Source organism: Coenobita brevimanus, chromosome 65 (assembly GCF_032717465.1).
Source record: "Coenobita brevimanus isolate Jiangsu-jjx chromosome 65, ASM3271746v2, whole genome shotgun sequence".
Taxonomy (NCBI): Eukaryota; Metazoa; Arthropoda; class Malacostraca; order Decapoda; family Coenobitidae; genus Coenobita; species Coenobita brevimanus.
This window is the reverse complement of record NC_137018.1, coordinates 19,665,565-19,681,812: the sequence shown is the minus strand read 5'-3', so window position 1 is coordinate 19,681,812 and position 16,248 is coordinate 19,665,565. Positions and strand designations below refer to the sequence as shown.

The following is a 16,248-nucleotide window of genomic DNA, read 5'->3' as shown; positions in this document are numbered from 1 at the left end:
AGTCAGATATGGAAAAACCACGAAGACGAACCTCGCGACAGGCTTCACGCAAGGAAAGGCCCAGCTGTGCTCGCGGTTTAGCAACATCAGACTCAAAACGAAAGGCTGAGCACCACTATACAAAGCCGAGTGTGGTTCATGGCAATTAGGACAACACCTAGTAGTAGCAGAGCAAGCATCCCTGGCATGAGCAACCTGACCACAAAGAGGGCAGATGAGGCCAGACTTACAGAACTTCACTGGGTGACCAAAACGTCAACATGACTGACATTGGCGCAGAGGAGAAATATGTTCCTTTATAGAAAGATGGACATCCCCATCATTAACACGAGTGGGGAGAGCACGACTGGCAAAACCTACACGGGCTGTATTCACCGGCCATTGGCGACGAGCAGTCACAGGGAGTGTGAAGCAGGACACAAAGGTGATGGAAAGGTTTAGGAACTCCAAGATGTTTTGGAGTACTACACTCAGAAAAGACAGTCACAAAACTTGACTTCAGGTGGGACCAATATAGAGCCACAACTAGAATTTAAGCAGTTGTCCTTTTTGGTAGGGATAGAAACCTCCAAAGAATCTGTTAAACTGGACATATGGGAAGCCTGACACTCATATTGGACGGTGATAAGTCGGGAACCATCAAACCGGGAGTGGAAGGAGACGTCTTGGCCCACATAGGATAACAGCCGAATATGAATCTTTGGGTCATCATCGGCAATAGGGGCAGAGGCAGGGACACTGAAAAATTTAGTCCATGAAGGGGGACTAAAAACATCAAGTAAAGCAACAGTGGAGGGATGGGGGCGGGAAGAGGATGATGAGATGGTAGAAGCAGAGGTACGGATGATGAAAGAAGCCATATATATATAAAGAAAACTTAATTCCCTCACCCCTCCACTCACCATGGAGCCCAACAAGGGAGGTCAGATGCCAGGGAGAACACCACTAGGGTCCCCTGAGGTAGTGAGAGAGTATATACAAGTAACTACTGGGGGGACCCGGACAAGGGTGACTCCAGGGCAATAGGAGCCACCAGGCCCCCCAGTGCCCACTTGACCCTAGCCAATAAGTGACCAGCCGACTGACCTAGTCGGGCCCAACCAGCCCGCTTGTCTAGCCAGAATAAGGAACCAAAGAGATGTGTTGCTAGCTGCAGGCCGCAGCGTGCAGCATTGCTCAACCTCCAGTACTCCTGTTTCGTAGTATTGCGGGACGCCACGCACGGCAAACACGTGGGGAGGCAACAGTCCCTAGATGACAAAAAAGGACTAACAACACCACCAGGAGGTCCTAACTATCTGGTGATGTGATAGCTGGAAAGGGAAAATAAATAAGGGAAGACGTGATAGGATGCGTTACGAGAAACACATTGAGGTGGTTTGGCCATGTGAAGAGTATGAAGTGAGAGACTGACGAGAGAGTGTATGTGAGTGAGGTGGAAGGGGGGAGAGGGAGAGGGAGACCAAAGAGGAGGTGGAGGGATGGAGTGGAGAGGTATATGAGAGAGGGGTGTGTGAGCTGGAAGCAGGGTAGTGAAATGGCGGGGGACAGGACGACATGGAGGCAATTTGCTCGTGGCCACCCTTTACGGGATTAAGGCGTCTGGCAATAGATAGATAGATAGATAGATAGATAGAGACAGGAAATTATCATGAAGAGAGGGAAGATAGATAAACAGAAGAGGACAGTGAGGAAAGAAAGATTGGAGACAAATAGGCCCCTTTTAGCTGCAAAGACAAGCAGTGCTACATGGAAAGTATTCCTACCCCCTTCCCCAGGAGAGAGAGAGAGAGAGAGAGAGAGAGAGAGAGAGAGAGAGAGAGAGAGAGAGAGAGAGAGAGAGAGAGAGAACTGCTTTTATAGTATAACTGTTTGGTTTCTGCATATGACTGCTAATAACACTCTGTTATGGTGAATGGTGGGTGATTAAATCTTATACTCAATGGTGTTGTATGGAGGTCTGTCAGAAATTGTGCACGTGCTTTCCCCATTGTCAAGGTCACATTCTTAAGAGTTAATTCGGGAAGGGAATGCAAATCCTCAGTTTCTGACGGTCATTTATGGGATGCCTGTCATTACTAGACTTGATTAATGTGCATCTCACATCACAGAGTGCAGTCAGGTACAGTGCAAAGAATCCTAAAACTTTCTGTTTTCGTAAAGTGCTTGAGAATTGTCGTAAAAAAGGTAGTTTGCCTTCCCCTTCGCCATTTAAATTTTAAGAATACTGCCGTCTGGAAGTGTCACACACACCACATACCTGAGTATGAGGTAGAGATTATATTTTCTACATATTGCCTGAGTGTCATTGGAGGTTAGCATGAGTTTCCAGAGCGAGTGTTGGGATCATCGTCCTCTCCAAAATCAATAGTGAAGCAACAATAGGTCGTATTCTGATTGGCACTGGAGATTTTGTGACACCCCTCCCTGTCTTAGTGACATGTTGTGCACATTACACAACCCCTTTGTATGGTTTGGATGCACTTTATGTCTACATTAACACGATTTCAATATAATGTATGAGGAAAGTTAGGTTTTATATGAAAAATAAATCGCTAAGGAAGACGAGTTACAAGGTCCCCTATGCCACTCGAAATACGGCCCAATGTGCTGTAAACGATATCATAGGGCTGTGTTCTAAACTCAAAAGGCGAAGAAGATAAGCCTTTAATTACAGTATTGTGTAAGTTTGTGGAGATGTGATTAGACTGCATCCTACTTTGCAAAAGGTTGTCAGTAACAAAACAAAGAGGCCCGTCACATTCTTCTGTATTCGTCACATTCTTCAGATATTTTCGTTGAAACTGGGGGTTTCCATTCCCTTCGCAATTTAATTTTGAAGCATAATGCTAACTTTATATCGGAAACCCTATCTCCTCTAATATGTGTCCTAAGATATAAAGGATAATAAGGTGATGATGAATGATGATGACTGCTTCACATAACATCATATAGTTATATCACAAAGTCATATTCCACCGACACATCCCATGTCCTAGTTCTCATCCGCAGGGAAACCTCAAACACACAATGCTATCACATTCCACAGTTACATCACAGAACCACATCTCACGTGCCTGCACCCCCCCTCACATCACAAGAGCCACACTCCAAACTCCGCCTCACAAAGCCACATCACCTCTATGCCCCAAAGGCAAATTACGTCCTTGCCCCTCTTGCAGGAACACGCACAACGACTGGGCTGATGTGCCGTCTGGGTGGAGCTGTGACAAGGACTGTCTCAAGAGCCGCCTCTGTGACATGGTGTCCTCTGATACCTCCAACAACGAGGCCTGTCAGCGCCTCCAGGACTACATCGACAGCGTTTACCCTGCTTAGATACTTGGACTTCGTCTGTTTTCTCTCTTTATCTCACGTTCGTTCCTTCTCACCTTCTTTCTGTCACGGTTGTTAGACTTACTTCTGGTCTCTTCTCCCCATCCTTCCTTAAATCTCTCTCTCTCTCTCTCTCTCTCTCTCTCTCTCTCTCTCTCTCTCACTACATTAATCCTTTTGCTGATAAGGACACCTTTACATATTCAGGCAAACACTAAACGCCATTGCTCAGCTAAGAGAACTCCTGGCAGTCAACGAACACCTTCATCACGATGACGTATTTTTGTTGTTTATTCTTGCTTCAACTGGACGATTATATTCATGGTAGAATCTCTGGTGGTAACAGCTTCATTGTAAGCCTTATAATTATAACTTATCGAGTCATGAAGGTTTCTCCTAACTTAAATAAAATAATCTGGAAATAGTAAGAATGAAGTAAGACTAACGGTTTTAGGATGAAGGGGTTAAAAGCTGTCTGGATTAAACCAATTTGCCTCCACCAGACCAGTGTGTTCGGCTGAAACTAACATTTAAGGTCATATAAGAAAAGAATTCCGATAAAGCATAGGAAACAACTGTGGTGTTCCTCAGGGCTCTATCCTATCTCCAACTCTCTTCCTTTCATTCATCAGTGACCTAAGCTGTACATCTAACCCAATCCACTCAGACGCCCTTTACCTTCCCAAATGCTTCCTGCAGCGCCCATCTCAGCAGTTACTTCAACAGACAAGTGATGAGGCTATGGCACAACTAATGTCTGACTTGGCTCATATCTCTGATTGGGGTAAAAATAACACTGTTTTTTTTAATGCATCTAAAACTCAATTCTTACGTCTACAACCCGACAAAATCTTCCACAGGAGTACCCTCTAATTTTTAACAATATCCAGCTCAATCCTACATTATTTTAAAACATACTTGGAGTTTTATTCTCTCGAGATTTATCTTAGATAGAACATATTACCTCTCTTGTGATATCTGCTTCCAAGAGCTTACGTGTGCTAAGCCGACTCTGTACCTTCTTTACCCCTGCACAGTTGTTGACTTTATACACGCATTTTATTCGCTCCTGTGTAAAATACAACTCTCATGTGTGGGGAGGCTCCTTACACACAGCTTTTCTCAACAGGGTGGAGTCAAAAGCTTTTCATCTCATTAACTCTCCTCCTCTTGTGGGCTCCCTTCAACCTCTGTCTCTTTGCCACACTGTTGCACCTTTATCTCTTTTCTATTGCTTCTTCAATGGTCACTGTTCCCCTGAACTGTCTGTTTGCATCCTCCCACCATTACAGTGGGCACGTAGCACCCGTCGAGCTGCAAACTTTCATCCCTTTTCTGTCCAGCTCTCTAATGCAAGAGTTAACCTCTACCCCCAGTCTTTCATGTATACAACAGGTCAGCTCTGGAACTGTCTCCCTCTGTCTGTTTTTTCTACTGCCTAAGATCTCCAGTCTTTCAAATGTACTGTGTCCGATCATCTCGAGATGAATGGATCTTGAACCTGGCTCTCTATTTTCTTGTTTTTGTTCTTTTCTTGGAGAGAATAGTTTGCAGGCCCCTGGGCTGTCTCCTTCCTTGCATAAAAAAAGAAAAAAGTATATCTCTATGAAGAATTAAGAAATTAATAAACAGGTATTTGAAAGGGACTCCATTGTTTTCTTTATGCTCCTGAGTGTGAAAACAAATATAATTTTACATACATAAATACCAACTGCTTGTTGCTATGCAAGGGACCCGAAGACGATGATCATGGGATTTGCATCCACTCTGTTAGACAATGAGATCCTTTAAACAGTGAGATATTAACCTGCAAATTATACCTTTAGCATAACTTGCTCTTCTTCTTGGAGCTTTTCCCTACTTATCAACCTTCTACCTGCTTGTCACGGGGTTTTTAAAATATCACGGGGTTTTTAAAATAAATGCTTAAATGTTATTTAATTGATATTAAAGAGCAGGGACAATGATTGTCTTGCTAAATCAAGCAACGATTCTCTAAGAACGAGAATTTATAAACTTTCTCGACAGTACACAGCAGAGACTAATCACTCATTTGCTGTTCATTAGTACTGTAGCCTCTGGAGAAAGTTACTTAACCCCTGACAATAAATAACTAATACTAACATCAGGTTCTTGCTGATGCTTAACTCCAAGAAGGCATAACGGATTTTAAGTTTAATACAAGACTGGTCTAAGTACCAGTTATGAAAGGCAAACGTTTATGCAAGCTAGGAGCTATATGGAAAATAAGCTTAATTATGGAGAAATGAAACAAGAGATTACATTACATTAAGCTTAAGAAAAAGAACTGTTAAATTTATTGATTACAAAAATAAATTTAACGTTACAATTCAAAATCAAATTAATGAGATCGCACTCACTCACTCACGCAAAAGCTAAATACTTACGCCAAAAAAAAAAAAACCTTAATTAAACTCTTAAGACTAGGAAAATACAAAAATGAAATACTGGTCGATGAATGCTTTGTATCACCCAATTCAAGGAAGGAGCACTGGAGACTGTGGTCTAAGTAGAGCCTGGCTGACTTCTCACTTGTTGGAGCACAGATCCTTCCTCCATCAGAGCAAACACTGGACTGCGTAAGTCGTGGGAAAAAAGGGGGAGCAGTAGGCCGCATTTTTCTAACGGTCGAATGAGCGAAACGCACCCAAAACAAATCGCTCAGCGGAAGCGCCAATGTCTCACGCAAAGACGATAACGTATGACACTGAAAAATTGATTTGACAAAGCTTCCGTCCGAATGAGCGGTTAACTGAACGATAAACAGTGAGTTTTCCACTAATAGTTCGTGGCTTCTCACAAAAGGAAAATGTCGCAAATTTGATTCGTGACATTACGCCCCTACAAAATTAAATTTTTTCCTTATGGGAAAAAATTTGTGGAATATGTATATATATATGTACACATCCTAACTCAGTCACACAAGATTCACACTGCGGTGTGTGTCCTATCCTGCTACAGGAGAAAGTCGCAGTCGCCAGTGAGCAAAAAAACCTCGTATTTACGTTAATAGAAGCAAGCTTGAGGGAAAAACTCCTTGACGACGGTGAAAATCCTGTACTCAGGTCAAACTGAGCGAAAATTCGCTACATTTACACTGACAACTAATTGTTGTGTAGCGTGGTGTATGTAATACACGGTGTAGGTGTGACAGTTGTAGTGTAACTGTACCTACGTGTAAAATGACATAGTAAATAATAATATGGCGACGACGAAGGCAGAGAAGAAGAGGCGGCAGCGTGCGGCAGACGATCAGCTGGCCCGCACAGCAAAACTGCTACACCCATTGCTGTACCTGCAAAACCAATTAAGGTGGAGCATCAAAAGTGTCAATGAGACAAAATTCTTATTAAGTTACAATTACTCTCTCTGCCTAGCAATCAGTACATGCTACGAAAAGTACGCTCTGGCTGAAAAATACAAGTGACAGCCTAAGCTTCGTACATTCGAGGTCGCCATTAATTATAGCACACGATTACTGTCAGCAAGTTGAGAATCCTTGTGCAAACTCGGGTCTTCCATAGCCTCGAACTGCACACGGGTCCTCAACCTGTGCCTTAACCTACAGTACTTATATTAGTATCGGGAAGCTGAGAATCTTTGTGCAAACTCGGGTCTTCCATAGCCTCGAGTCGCTTCTCGGAGTTCTCTCTCGAACTTCCCCCTTAACCTACAGTACTTATATTAATATCGGGGAGCTGAGAATCCTTGTGCAGACTCGGGTCTTCCATAGCCTCGAGTCGCCTCTGCGGAGTTCTCACTTCCCTCTTAACCTACAGTACTTATATTAGTATCGGGGAGCTGAGAATCCATGTGCGAACTCGAGTCTTCCATAGCCTCAAGTCGCCTCTGCGGAGTTCTCACTTCCCCCTTAACCTACAGTACTTATATTAGTATCGGGGAGCTGAGAATCCTTGTGCGAACTCGGGTCTTCCATAACCTCGAGTCGCCTCTGCAGAGTTCTCTCTCGAACTTCCCCCTTAACCTACAGTACTTATATTAGCATCGGGGAGCTGAGAATCCTTGTGCAAACTCGGGTCTTCCATAGCCTCAAGTCGCCTCTGCGGAGTTCTCACTTCCCCCTTAACCTACAGTACACGTGTATGTACAGGCCCTGGACATACTGTGTCCTGTGGGGCCAACAAGTGAGACATCAGGTCTACACTTTTGACTGGGAACTAGGCTGGTCCTTGGATTACTCAAATCTCTGAGGATGCCTATCACGGAACCCAGCATACAACAACTGCCCATGTTAGTCAGCAGTTAGCAGGCGAGACATCAGGTCTGCACCTACGTTATCACTTCCCTTGATGTATCTCACAACAAGGTTAAACTGCTGTAAATACAGTGTCCAGCGTGTCAATCTTGCATTAGCTGTCTTGGTCGTGCTAAGACTAGTGAGTGGCATATGGTCAGTTTCCAGAACAAATGATCCCCAAATAAATAATAATAATATTTTTTAACACCATCAACCACAGCCAAGAGTTCCTTCTCAACAGTACTGTAATTCCTCTCTGCGGGTTTTAGCCTACGGCTGTGGTATGCCACTGGGAAGATTCCACCTTCCGATTCCTGCATCAATACGGCACCTACTCCATCTTGTGAAACATCAGTGCGCAGTATGAAAGGTTTGCTGGAATCAGGCAACTGCAAGATAGGCTCCTTGCACAACATATTCTTGAGGGTGGCAAAAGATCTCTCTTGCGCTTCTCCCCATTCAATGGTGTTTGGAGCATATTTCCGTAGCACTTCGTACAACGGTTGGGCAATGAGAGCAAAGTTGGGGATAAAACTCCTATAATATCCCACTAGGCCAAGGAATGCCCTAACCTGTTTCTTGGTCACGGGTCTCGGGGCTTCTCTAACCTTCCTGATCTTGTCACCCTGACACCTGCAGTGATTGTTGCCAACAATATGACCGAGGAACTCCACCTCACTGTGAGCAATCTTGCATTTGGTAGGCTTCACAGTCATGTTGAAACTCTGGAGTCTACTGAAGACAATTTCCAAGAGTCTGAGGTGCTCCTCCAAAGTGGCGGAATGAACGAGGACATCGTCAATGAACATCTCTACTCCTACAATACCATGGAGCACTTGACTCATGGCACGATTGACTACTGCTGGGGAATTGGTAAGTCCAAATGGAAGGACTTTATACTGTTACAACCCCCCAGGAGTAGCAAAGGCAGTGAACTGACGACTCTCAGGATGAAGGGGAATCTGGAAGAAACCCTTCGCTAGGTCGAGCTTCGTGAAATATCGTGACCCTGCCAGTTTGGAGAAGATGGCAATATGGTCACCCATTGGCTCAGCATCCACTTTGGTGATTGCATTGAGCCTTCTATAGTCGCCACAAATCCTGACTCCACCATCTTTCTTGCGGACTACTACCATCGGACTACAGTAGGGACATGAGGACTTTTCGATAATGCCTGCAGTCTCCATGTCAGCAATTTCCTTATCTACTGCACCCTGTAGTCGCATGGGAATCGGATATGGCTTAACCTTTATAGTAGCATTGCTGGTCAGCTCAATTTTATGACACGCAACCTTTGCAAGTCTAGGTTGGTCTGAGAAAACAGCATACTGACAGAGCAGTGACCATAAGGCATTTTGGTCTCCTACTGCTAAGTCAGGGTTAAGTAAAACATCTCCGACAGTCTCTTCCTGACGGGACTGAGCGGTTAAGGGATCGTCATCATGGTCATCAGCTGGGATCACCGCAGCTGCCCCGGTTTCTTCCAGTGGCTGGTCACTATCATCAGCTACTCGTAGGCCAGTCTCCTCGGGGTCTGACTCATGATAAGCCTTCAACATGTTAATGTGGAACCTTTTACGAAGATTCCCCATCTGTATTATGTAATTGAGGTCTGAAATGCGCTCTACTACATCGAATGGACCCTTCCGCTGCGCCAACAACTTGTTCTGTGCAGTGGGGAGTAATACCAAGCATTTATCGCCTGGACTAAACTTCCGAAGCTTTGCCTTCTTATCGTAATAAGCCTTTTGAACTTCACGCGCCTTGATCAGTTCTTCCTTAGCTAACTCGCACGTCGACTGGAGGCGGTCAGCCAAATCAAGGACGTAGGTGTAGGTGGTCTTGACGTCAGGGTCGGGTTCTTCATCGTCCCATAACTCACGAAGGACTTGAAGTGGGCCCCGGACCGACCTCCCATACGCCAGTTCAAAGGGTGAGAATTTCAGTGAATGCTGTGGGGCTTCTCGATAAGCAAATAGAAGAGGAGCAATGAACCGCGGCCATTCCTTTGGCTGTTCGGCGGTCATGCGCCTCAACATCTTCTTGAGAGTTCCATTGAACCTCTCACACAACCCGTTACACATGGGATGATACGGCGTAGTTTGTAAGCCTCGGATGGACAGCAACCTGAACGCTTCGTTCATCATTGCTGAAGTGAACTGCGAACCCCGGTCGCTTAAGACCTCCTTAGGGATACCTACACGACAGAACACTTCAATTAATGCCTCAGCAACAGTGACGGCCTCTATATTCTTAAGGGCCACGGCTTCAGGCCACCGTGTGCTGAAATCAACTATAGTGAGGATATACTTTGATCCATCACTAGCCCTAGGGGAGATTGGCCCAACTGTGTCAACTGCTACTCTCTCGAACGGTTCAGAGATTATAGGCATTGGCTTCAATGGTGCAGGACGGACACGTCCCCGGTCAGTGGTACGCTGACACACATACAGGAACGTACGAGCCTCGTTATTTCCCGTCCCATTCCTGGCCAGAAAAAGTCAGCATGGATGCGGTCAGAGGTCTTCTTTTGACCCATGTGACCTCCCATCGCTGAACAATGACCTAATTCAAACACTGCTCGGCGATACTTTGCAGGAACGACAAACTGCAGTCGAACCTCACCCTGGGGTGTCTGTGACTCACGGTACAGCCGTCCTCGCTTACGAAGGAACCTGGCTTGTCCTCCCCGTGAATACTTGATCACTTTACCCTCCAGCTTCTTGCGCACTGAGGCAAGTGTCGAGTCAGTCTGTTGCTCTTGGACAACATCTTGACTACGAATCAGATCTTGCGGCGTTGCGACAGTCAACGGAGTGACGCGATTTGGAGCCTTGGCCATGGCTCGTGTTATCGCAGCAGCCGAAGTCTGAGTAGCGACATCTTCGGTGCAACTATTTTTGACTCCGTGATGTTTCCTACTATTACGTCAAATAGAGGTTCTGGCATGACAACTGCAAGTGTCGTACCAGTATAAAATGGAGATGCCACCTGGATACGTGCCTCAGGGAACAATCTCACTGATCTATCAATAAGTCTAACTTGGATCTGTCGACCTGTATACTCATCAGGCCGAACTAAACTCTGCTTAACAGAGCAACCTGAGGAACCATTGTCCCTCAGAACATTTACAGAAACACCTCCCACAGACCCTGGCTGAACAAGAAAGGCAGTGTTGCTGGTGGAAGGGTCTGAGGAGGTAGCAGCCAGTCATTCATGAGACTGCGGAACAACCGATGCAGCAAACGTGGCGCCCTGGGAACTAGGTGTCTGAGGAGAGTTCATGGTCGGAGGGGGACTTGTGAACTGTTGGGAAGTACTTGTACTGGTAGAGATGGCACCCCCAGGTACTTGTTGTGGAATGAAGGCTGCATTTGCCTCCTGCCTCCGATACACTAATTGACCTGACTGAGGGTTACGTGGCTTGTCCTTGTGTTGCTGCTGCTGCTTGGGGAACTGCTGCTGGTTGGGGTGCTTGTTGTACCGCTTCCAAACAGGCTGCTGTGTATTTTGCCCCTGGTCCTGCTGCGGTTTGCTTGGACCTTGGCCATTACTCTGAGAACGGCCTTGGTGCTGGGATTCGGTCTGAGACGATTTCCCAGATTTATCAGGGTTTCTGTTCCAGGTGTTTTGCTTACGAGCTTGATACCCGTATGCTGTAAAGAATGCGTCAGCCTTTTCTGCCATTTGGCTGGCATCTTTCACCTGGCAGATCTTAAGCTGTGCTATGAGCTCAGCAGGCCACGACCTCTCTAGCTGTGTACGCAGCATAAGGTCAATTATCCCCTCACGTGTGGAAGGAGTTTCATCTTTCTCCATCCACTCATTTAAGTAAGCTGTGAGACGATCAAGGAACTGAACAGCTGTCTCCTTGTCTTGGAGACGAGCTCGCATGAACTGAACTTTGGCGTCGTCTACTGTGAGACCATACGCCTTAATGAGTGCAGCTTTCATCATCTCATATGTGAGATTGTCTCCACGAATTCTGTGGAGAATATCGAGGGCAGGGCCCTCAAATAGGCTAAGAAACTGAAGCCGCTTAGCTGCCTCATCCAGTTGATACATGTCTGCCATGTCCTCAAAACGAGCTATGTATGGCTCGATTCGCTCGCTTTCCTTGTATGAAGGAAGCTTGATGCGTGGGGTCGCCAGGACATGTGCAGGGGGAACGCTCGTGGAGCTTGGACCAACTGCACCAGACGTGTCTGAAGCCAAGGAATCTCGCTTGAGCTTCAGCACTTCAAGTTCATGTTTTTCGCGTGCTTCTCGCTCGGCACGTTCGTGTTCTCGTTCTCTGTCTCGTTGTTCACGCTCGTATTCGCGCTGTTCTCGCTCTTGTACTAGCTCGTGTTCGCGCTGTTGTCGCTCTTTTTCTAACTCGAGCTCACGTTGTTTTTGCTCGTGTTCGCGCTATTTTCGCTCGTATTCGCGCTGTTCTCGCTCACGTTCACGAGCATCTTTCTCACGTTCTTGCTCGTAATTAAACCGTGAGAGAACGTAACTCTGTATTTTCTCTGGGTCTGTGAGACCCATATCTTTGGCTTCCTGTACATAAGCACTGGCTGCCATGATGCTAGCTCAGTTTACTAAGCAAACCGAAATTGAGTACTGACTGCTTCGCAAACGAATGCTAATAACACAAATAAAGAATACAGACACAAGCTAGTGGTGACCAGTCTTATCTAGTTAACTGGCAAAGATTAAAGCAAAAATGCAAATAACTGAGAACTCAATAATTAACACAATGGGTACGGGGCTACCCAGGAGCGAATAAAATCGTCTGGCGTTACCAAAAATAAAGTACTAAATAGAGTTAAATACTCTATGGATTAATAAAGCAAAAATTCACTTGCTAAATTAACGGTAAACACCAGTAAGCTTGTGCCTATAAACTTTAATGATAAATACCTAAATATGAACGAGTGAGCACTATCTCGTGAATAGCTTTAGAGCTAGGAGCTAATATCCTGGAATGAGGTCGCCAATTGTCACGGGGTTTTTAAAATATCGCGGGGTTATTAAAATAAATGCTTAAATGTTATTTAATTGATATTAAAGAGCAGGGACAATGATTGTCTTGCTAAATCAAGCAACGATTCTCTAAGAACGAGAATTTATAAACTTTCTCGACAGTACACAGCAGAGACTAATCACTCAATTGCTGTTCATTAGTACTGTAGCCTCTGGAGAAAGTTACTTAACCCCTGACAATAAATAACTAATACTAACATCAGGTTCTTGCTGATGCTTAACTCCTAGAAGGCACAACGGATTTTAAGTTTAATACAAGACTGGTCTAAGTACCAGTTATGAAAGGCAAACGTTTATGCAAGCTAGGAGCTATATAGAAATTAAGCTTAATTATGGAGAAATGAAACAAGAGTTTACATTACATTAAGCTCAAGGAAAAAAACTGTTAAATTTATTGATTACAAAAATAAATTTAACGTTACAATTCAAAATCAAATTAATGAGATCGCACTCACTCACTCACGCAAAAGCTAAATACTTACACCTAAAAAAAAAAAAAAACACCTTAATTAAACTCTTAAGACTAGGAAAATACAAAAATGAAATACTGGTCGATGAATGCTTTGTATCACCCAATTCAAGGTAGGAGCACTGGAGACTGTGGTCTAAGTAGAGCCTGGCTGACTTCTCACTTGTTGGAGCACAGATCCTTCCTCCGTCAGAGCAAACACTGGACTGCGTAAGTCGTGGGAAAAAAGGGGGAGCAGTAGGCCGCATTTTTCTAATGGTCGAGTGAGCGAAATGCGCCCAAAACAAATCGCTCAGCGGAAGCGCCAATGTCTCATGCAAAGATGATAACGTATGACACTGAAAAATTGATTTGACAAAGCTTCCGTCCGAATGAGCGGTTAACTGAACGATAAACAGTGAGTTTTCCACTAATAGTTCGTGGCTTCTCACAAAAGGGAAATGTCGTGAATTTGATTCATGACACTGCTTACCTACCCTACCTACCGTGCCTTCCTATACCTACCTCTTACTTTTCGTGCCTCCATATCTAGTTTCCTACCTAACTCTCTGCTACTTCCTCACTACGAGCAGCGAAAACTATTTGCGAGTGATGGACCACACCTGAAAGCCGTTGGTTCTGCCTGTCTCAGTCGTTTGCTTTGTGATGCAGTTTTTTTTTCTGGAGAAAAAATAAACCTCAGGGCAGGCGAATGCAGATATCATGCATCAGATAAATCAGTATGTAATGGAGGCTCCCATCATCATAAACATATTAACCCGCCACGTGCTGGCTATTTTTAGCCTTCTGGGTCACCCCAGTGCCGGCCATTTTTTACCTTTTTTTTGGCTAAAATGATAGATTTTGATGTGGAAACAACGAATTCGCCATTAACCCTTTAACCGCGGGCATTGTTTTGCCCCGAATGGCCTCTCCCGCGGGGGTTCCAGCCAAAATGTAAACAAACTTTAAACCTTTATAACTCTGCACAGAATAAATCTAGAGCGAAAAATGAGGTACCATTAGAAAGTACTAACCTTCGGCTTTGCAATGATGTAGGTTTCATGATTTCGTTAACTATCACTGGATGGGCAGTGCCATTAGAAGTGAGCGATCTAAAATCACTATTTTTCGCTCACACACCATTACCTTCGCTCACACATCATTACCAAATGCCAACCTCATTCTGATAATAATACTATAAACATATATGAACACTGCACATATGATAAACACCCACTCTGTGTTCACTGAGGCAGGTAAAAGGCACTGTAATTGCCCGCACTTCACTGCCACATCAGGGGTGTTGCAATCACTATTTATCGCTCACACACCATTACCAAATGCCAACCTCATTCTGATAATAATACTATAAACATATATGAACACTGCACATATGATAAACACCCACTCTGTGTTCAATGAGGCAGGTAAAAGGCACTGTAATTGTCCGCACTTCACTGCCACATCAGCAGTGTTGTCACTCACACAGCTGGACAGATACTGATGCGTGTTTGGTCAGGGGTGGGGTGGGGGGCCCAGGGGGTGGGAGGTAGGGGCCCGGGGGGGGGAGGAGGGAGGTGGGGGTCGGCTGGAGTGAAAAGTTAATAGCTACTCTCCCTTGAAACAATTGGTGCACGGAAAAAACGCGCGGTATTCAAAATATTCACAAACATTCGAGAATGACACCCGCGGTTTGGTCCAGTTTTTGCAATGTCATTCTGGGATGACACCCGCGGTTAAAGGGTTAAAATGCTCACCAAGGCTCGGAAATGAGTTTTATCGAGTCCTGCATACTCACGTACAGGTATAGCTGCTCTCACACGCTCACCACGTATGTGAGAGAAAGCCGTTTTCTATGTAAGGTATACTCAGATATTTATGCTGGGAAGGTACAGCAATGTTCAGTACACTTTTCTGATTACTTATTACTTCAGCATCTATCACAATTTGCGTGTCTTTCTCCCTGTGAATGCATTATCTTACACATACTTGAAGATAGGTACAACCTGACTTTATTATGTACAGTCCTGGCACTTACAAGGTATTTACAATTTGACTTCACTATATAATCCTTACACTTACAAGAAAATATTTGCAACTTACACTTACATGAAAATATTTACAAAAAGCCTTCACTATGTACAGCAGTGGGTGAGGCACACAGGCAGAGTGAGGCAGAGAGAGCATGAGCGGGGGAGCGAGTAAGTGTATGGCCTTGACAGCCTGAGGGATGGTAGATGAACAGTTACCTTACATGCCTGCCAATTTTTACCCGCTAATATTGAAAAATGCAGTCACAGTGAAGTTTTTTATTTCAAACAGTTTTAAAACGGCACTGGCACTGGCCGTGGAATTATGTCAGACCATTTTAAAATGGCACTGGCCGTGGAATTATGTCAGACCATTTTAAAATGGCACTGGCACGTGGCGGGTTAAAGCTCTTCTGGTAAATGCACATAGTCTGTGTAATAAATTTTCTGATTTAGAGGCCCTTGTCTTTACTGAAGATGTAATTGGCATAAAAGAAACGTGGATAATTACTGAGCAAAGAGATTTTCTAGCAGAGTTTAATTTACCAGGCTATCACATTTTCACCAGTGAAAGGAAGAACTGAGCAGGAGGCGTTGTGTTGTTATATATTAAATCAGGATTTCATCCAGTCATAATTACCAAGCCATGTATTGAAAACATTGACATTACTTATATTCAGCTTAGAAATGAATCTTGTCATAAAATTACTCTTGGTTTAATCTATTGTACACCCGGTCAGCCACTCAACACTGACAATGTAATCTACAAATTGTCGACATCTCTTGTGTTCAGGCACTGTAATATTTGGTGATTTTAATTTACCAGTTCCAAGTGGGGAGAAGCACTATCCTCACACACAGGGTTAGACCTATATACAAACTTGCAGGAAAGTTCTTTGTATCAATTTGTAAATTACCCGACACGTCGAGCTAACATCCTAGATCTTGTCTTTGCCACATCAAAAAATTTAGTGAGTAACATTATTGTAGGAGAAGAATTTAGTACAAGTGTGATCATCGCATAGTTACATTTAATATTATATTCAGTGAAGACAATGTCAGGGCCAGTTGCGAGAAAGTGCCCAACTTTAAGAGGTCAAATTTTAAGAAAATAAAGACAT

General features: G+C 44.3%; 1 protein-coding gene across 1 annotated transcript in view; it reads left to right on the top strand.

Moving 5' to 3' along the window:
* Positions 1 to 3,339, top strand: part of LOC145404943 (sphingomyelin phosphodiesterase-like) — a 102,303-nt gene extending 98,964 nt beyond the window's left edge. The window contains exon 12 of the mRNA XM_080276447.1: positions 3,183 to 3,339. Coding sequence (XP_080132573.1) covers positions 3,183 to 3,339 — 157 coding nt within the window. The remainder of the gene's footprint in view (positions 1 to 3,182) is intronic.
* Positions 3,340 to 16,248: the final 12,909 nt, after the last annotated feature.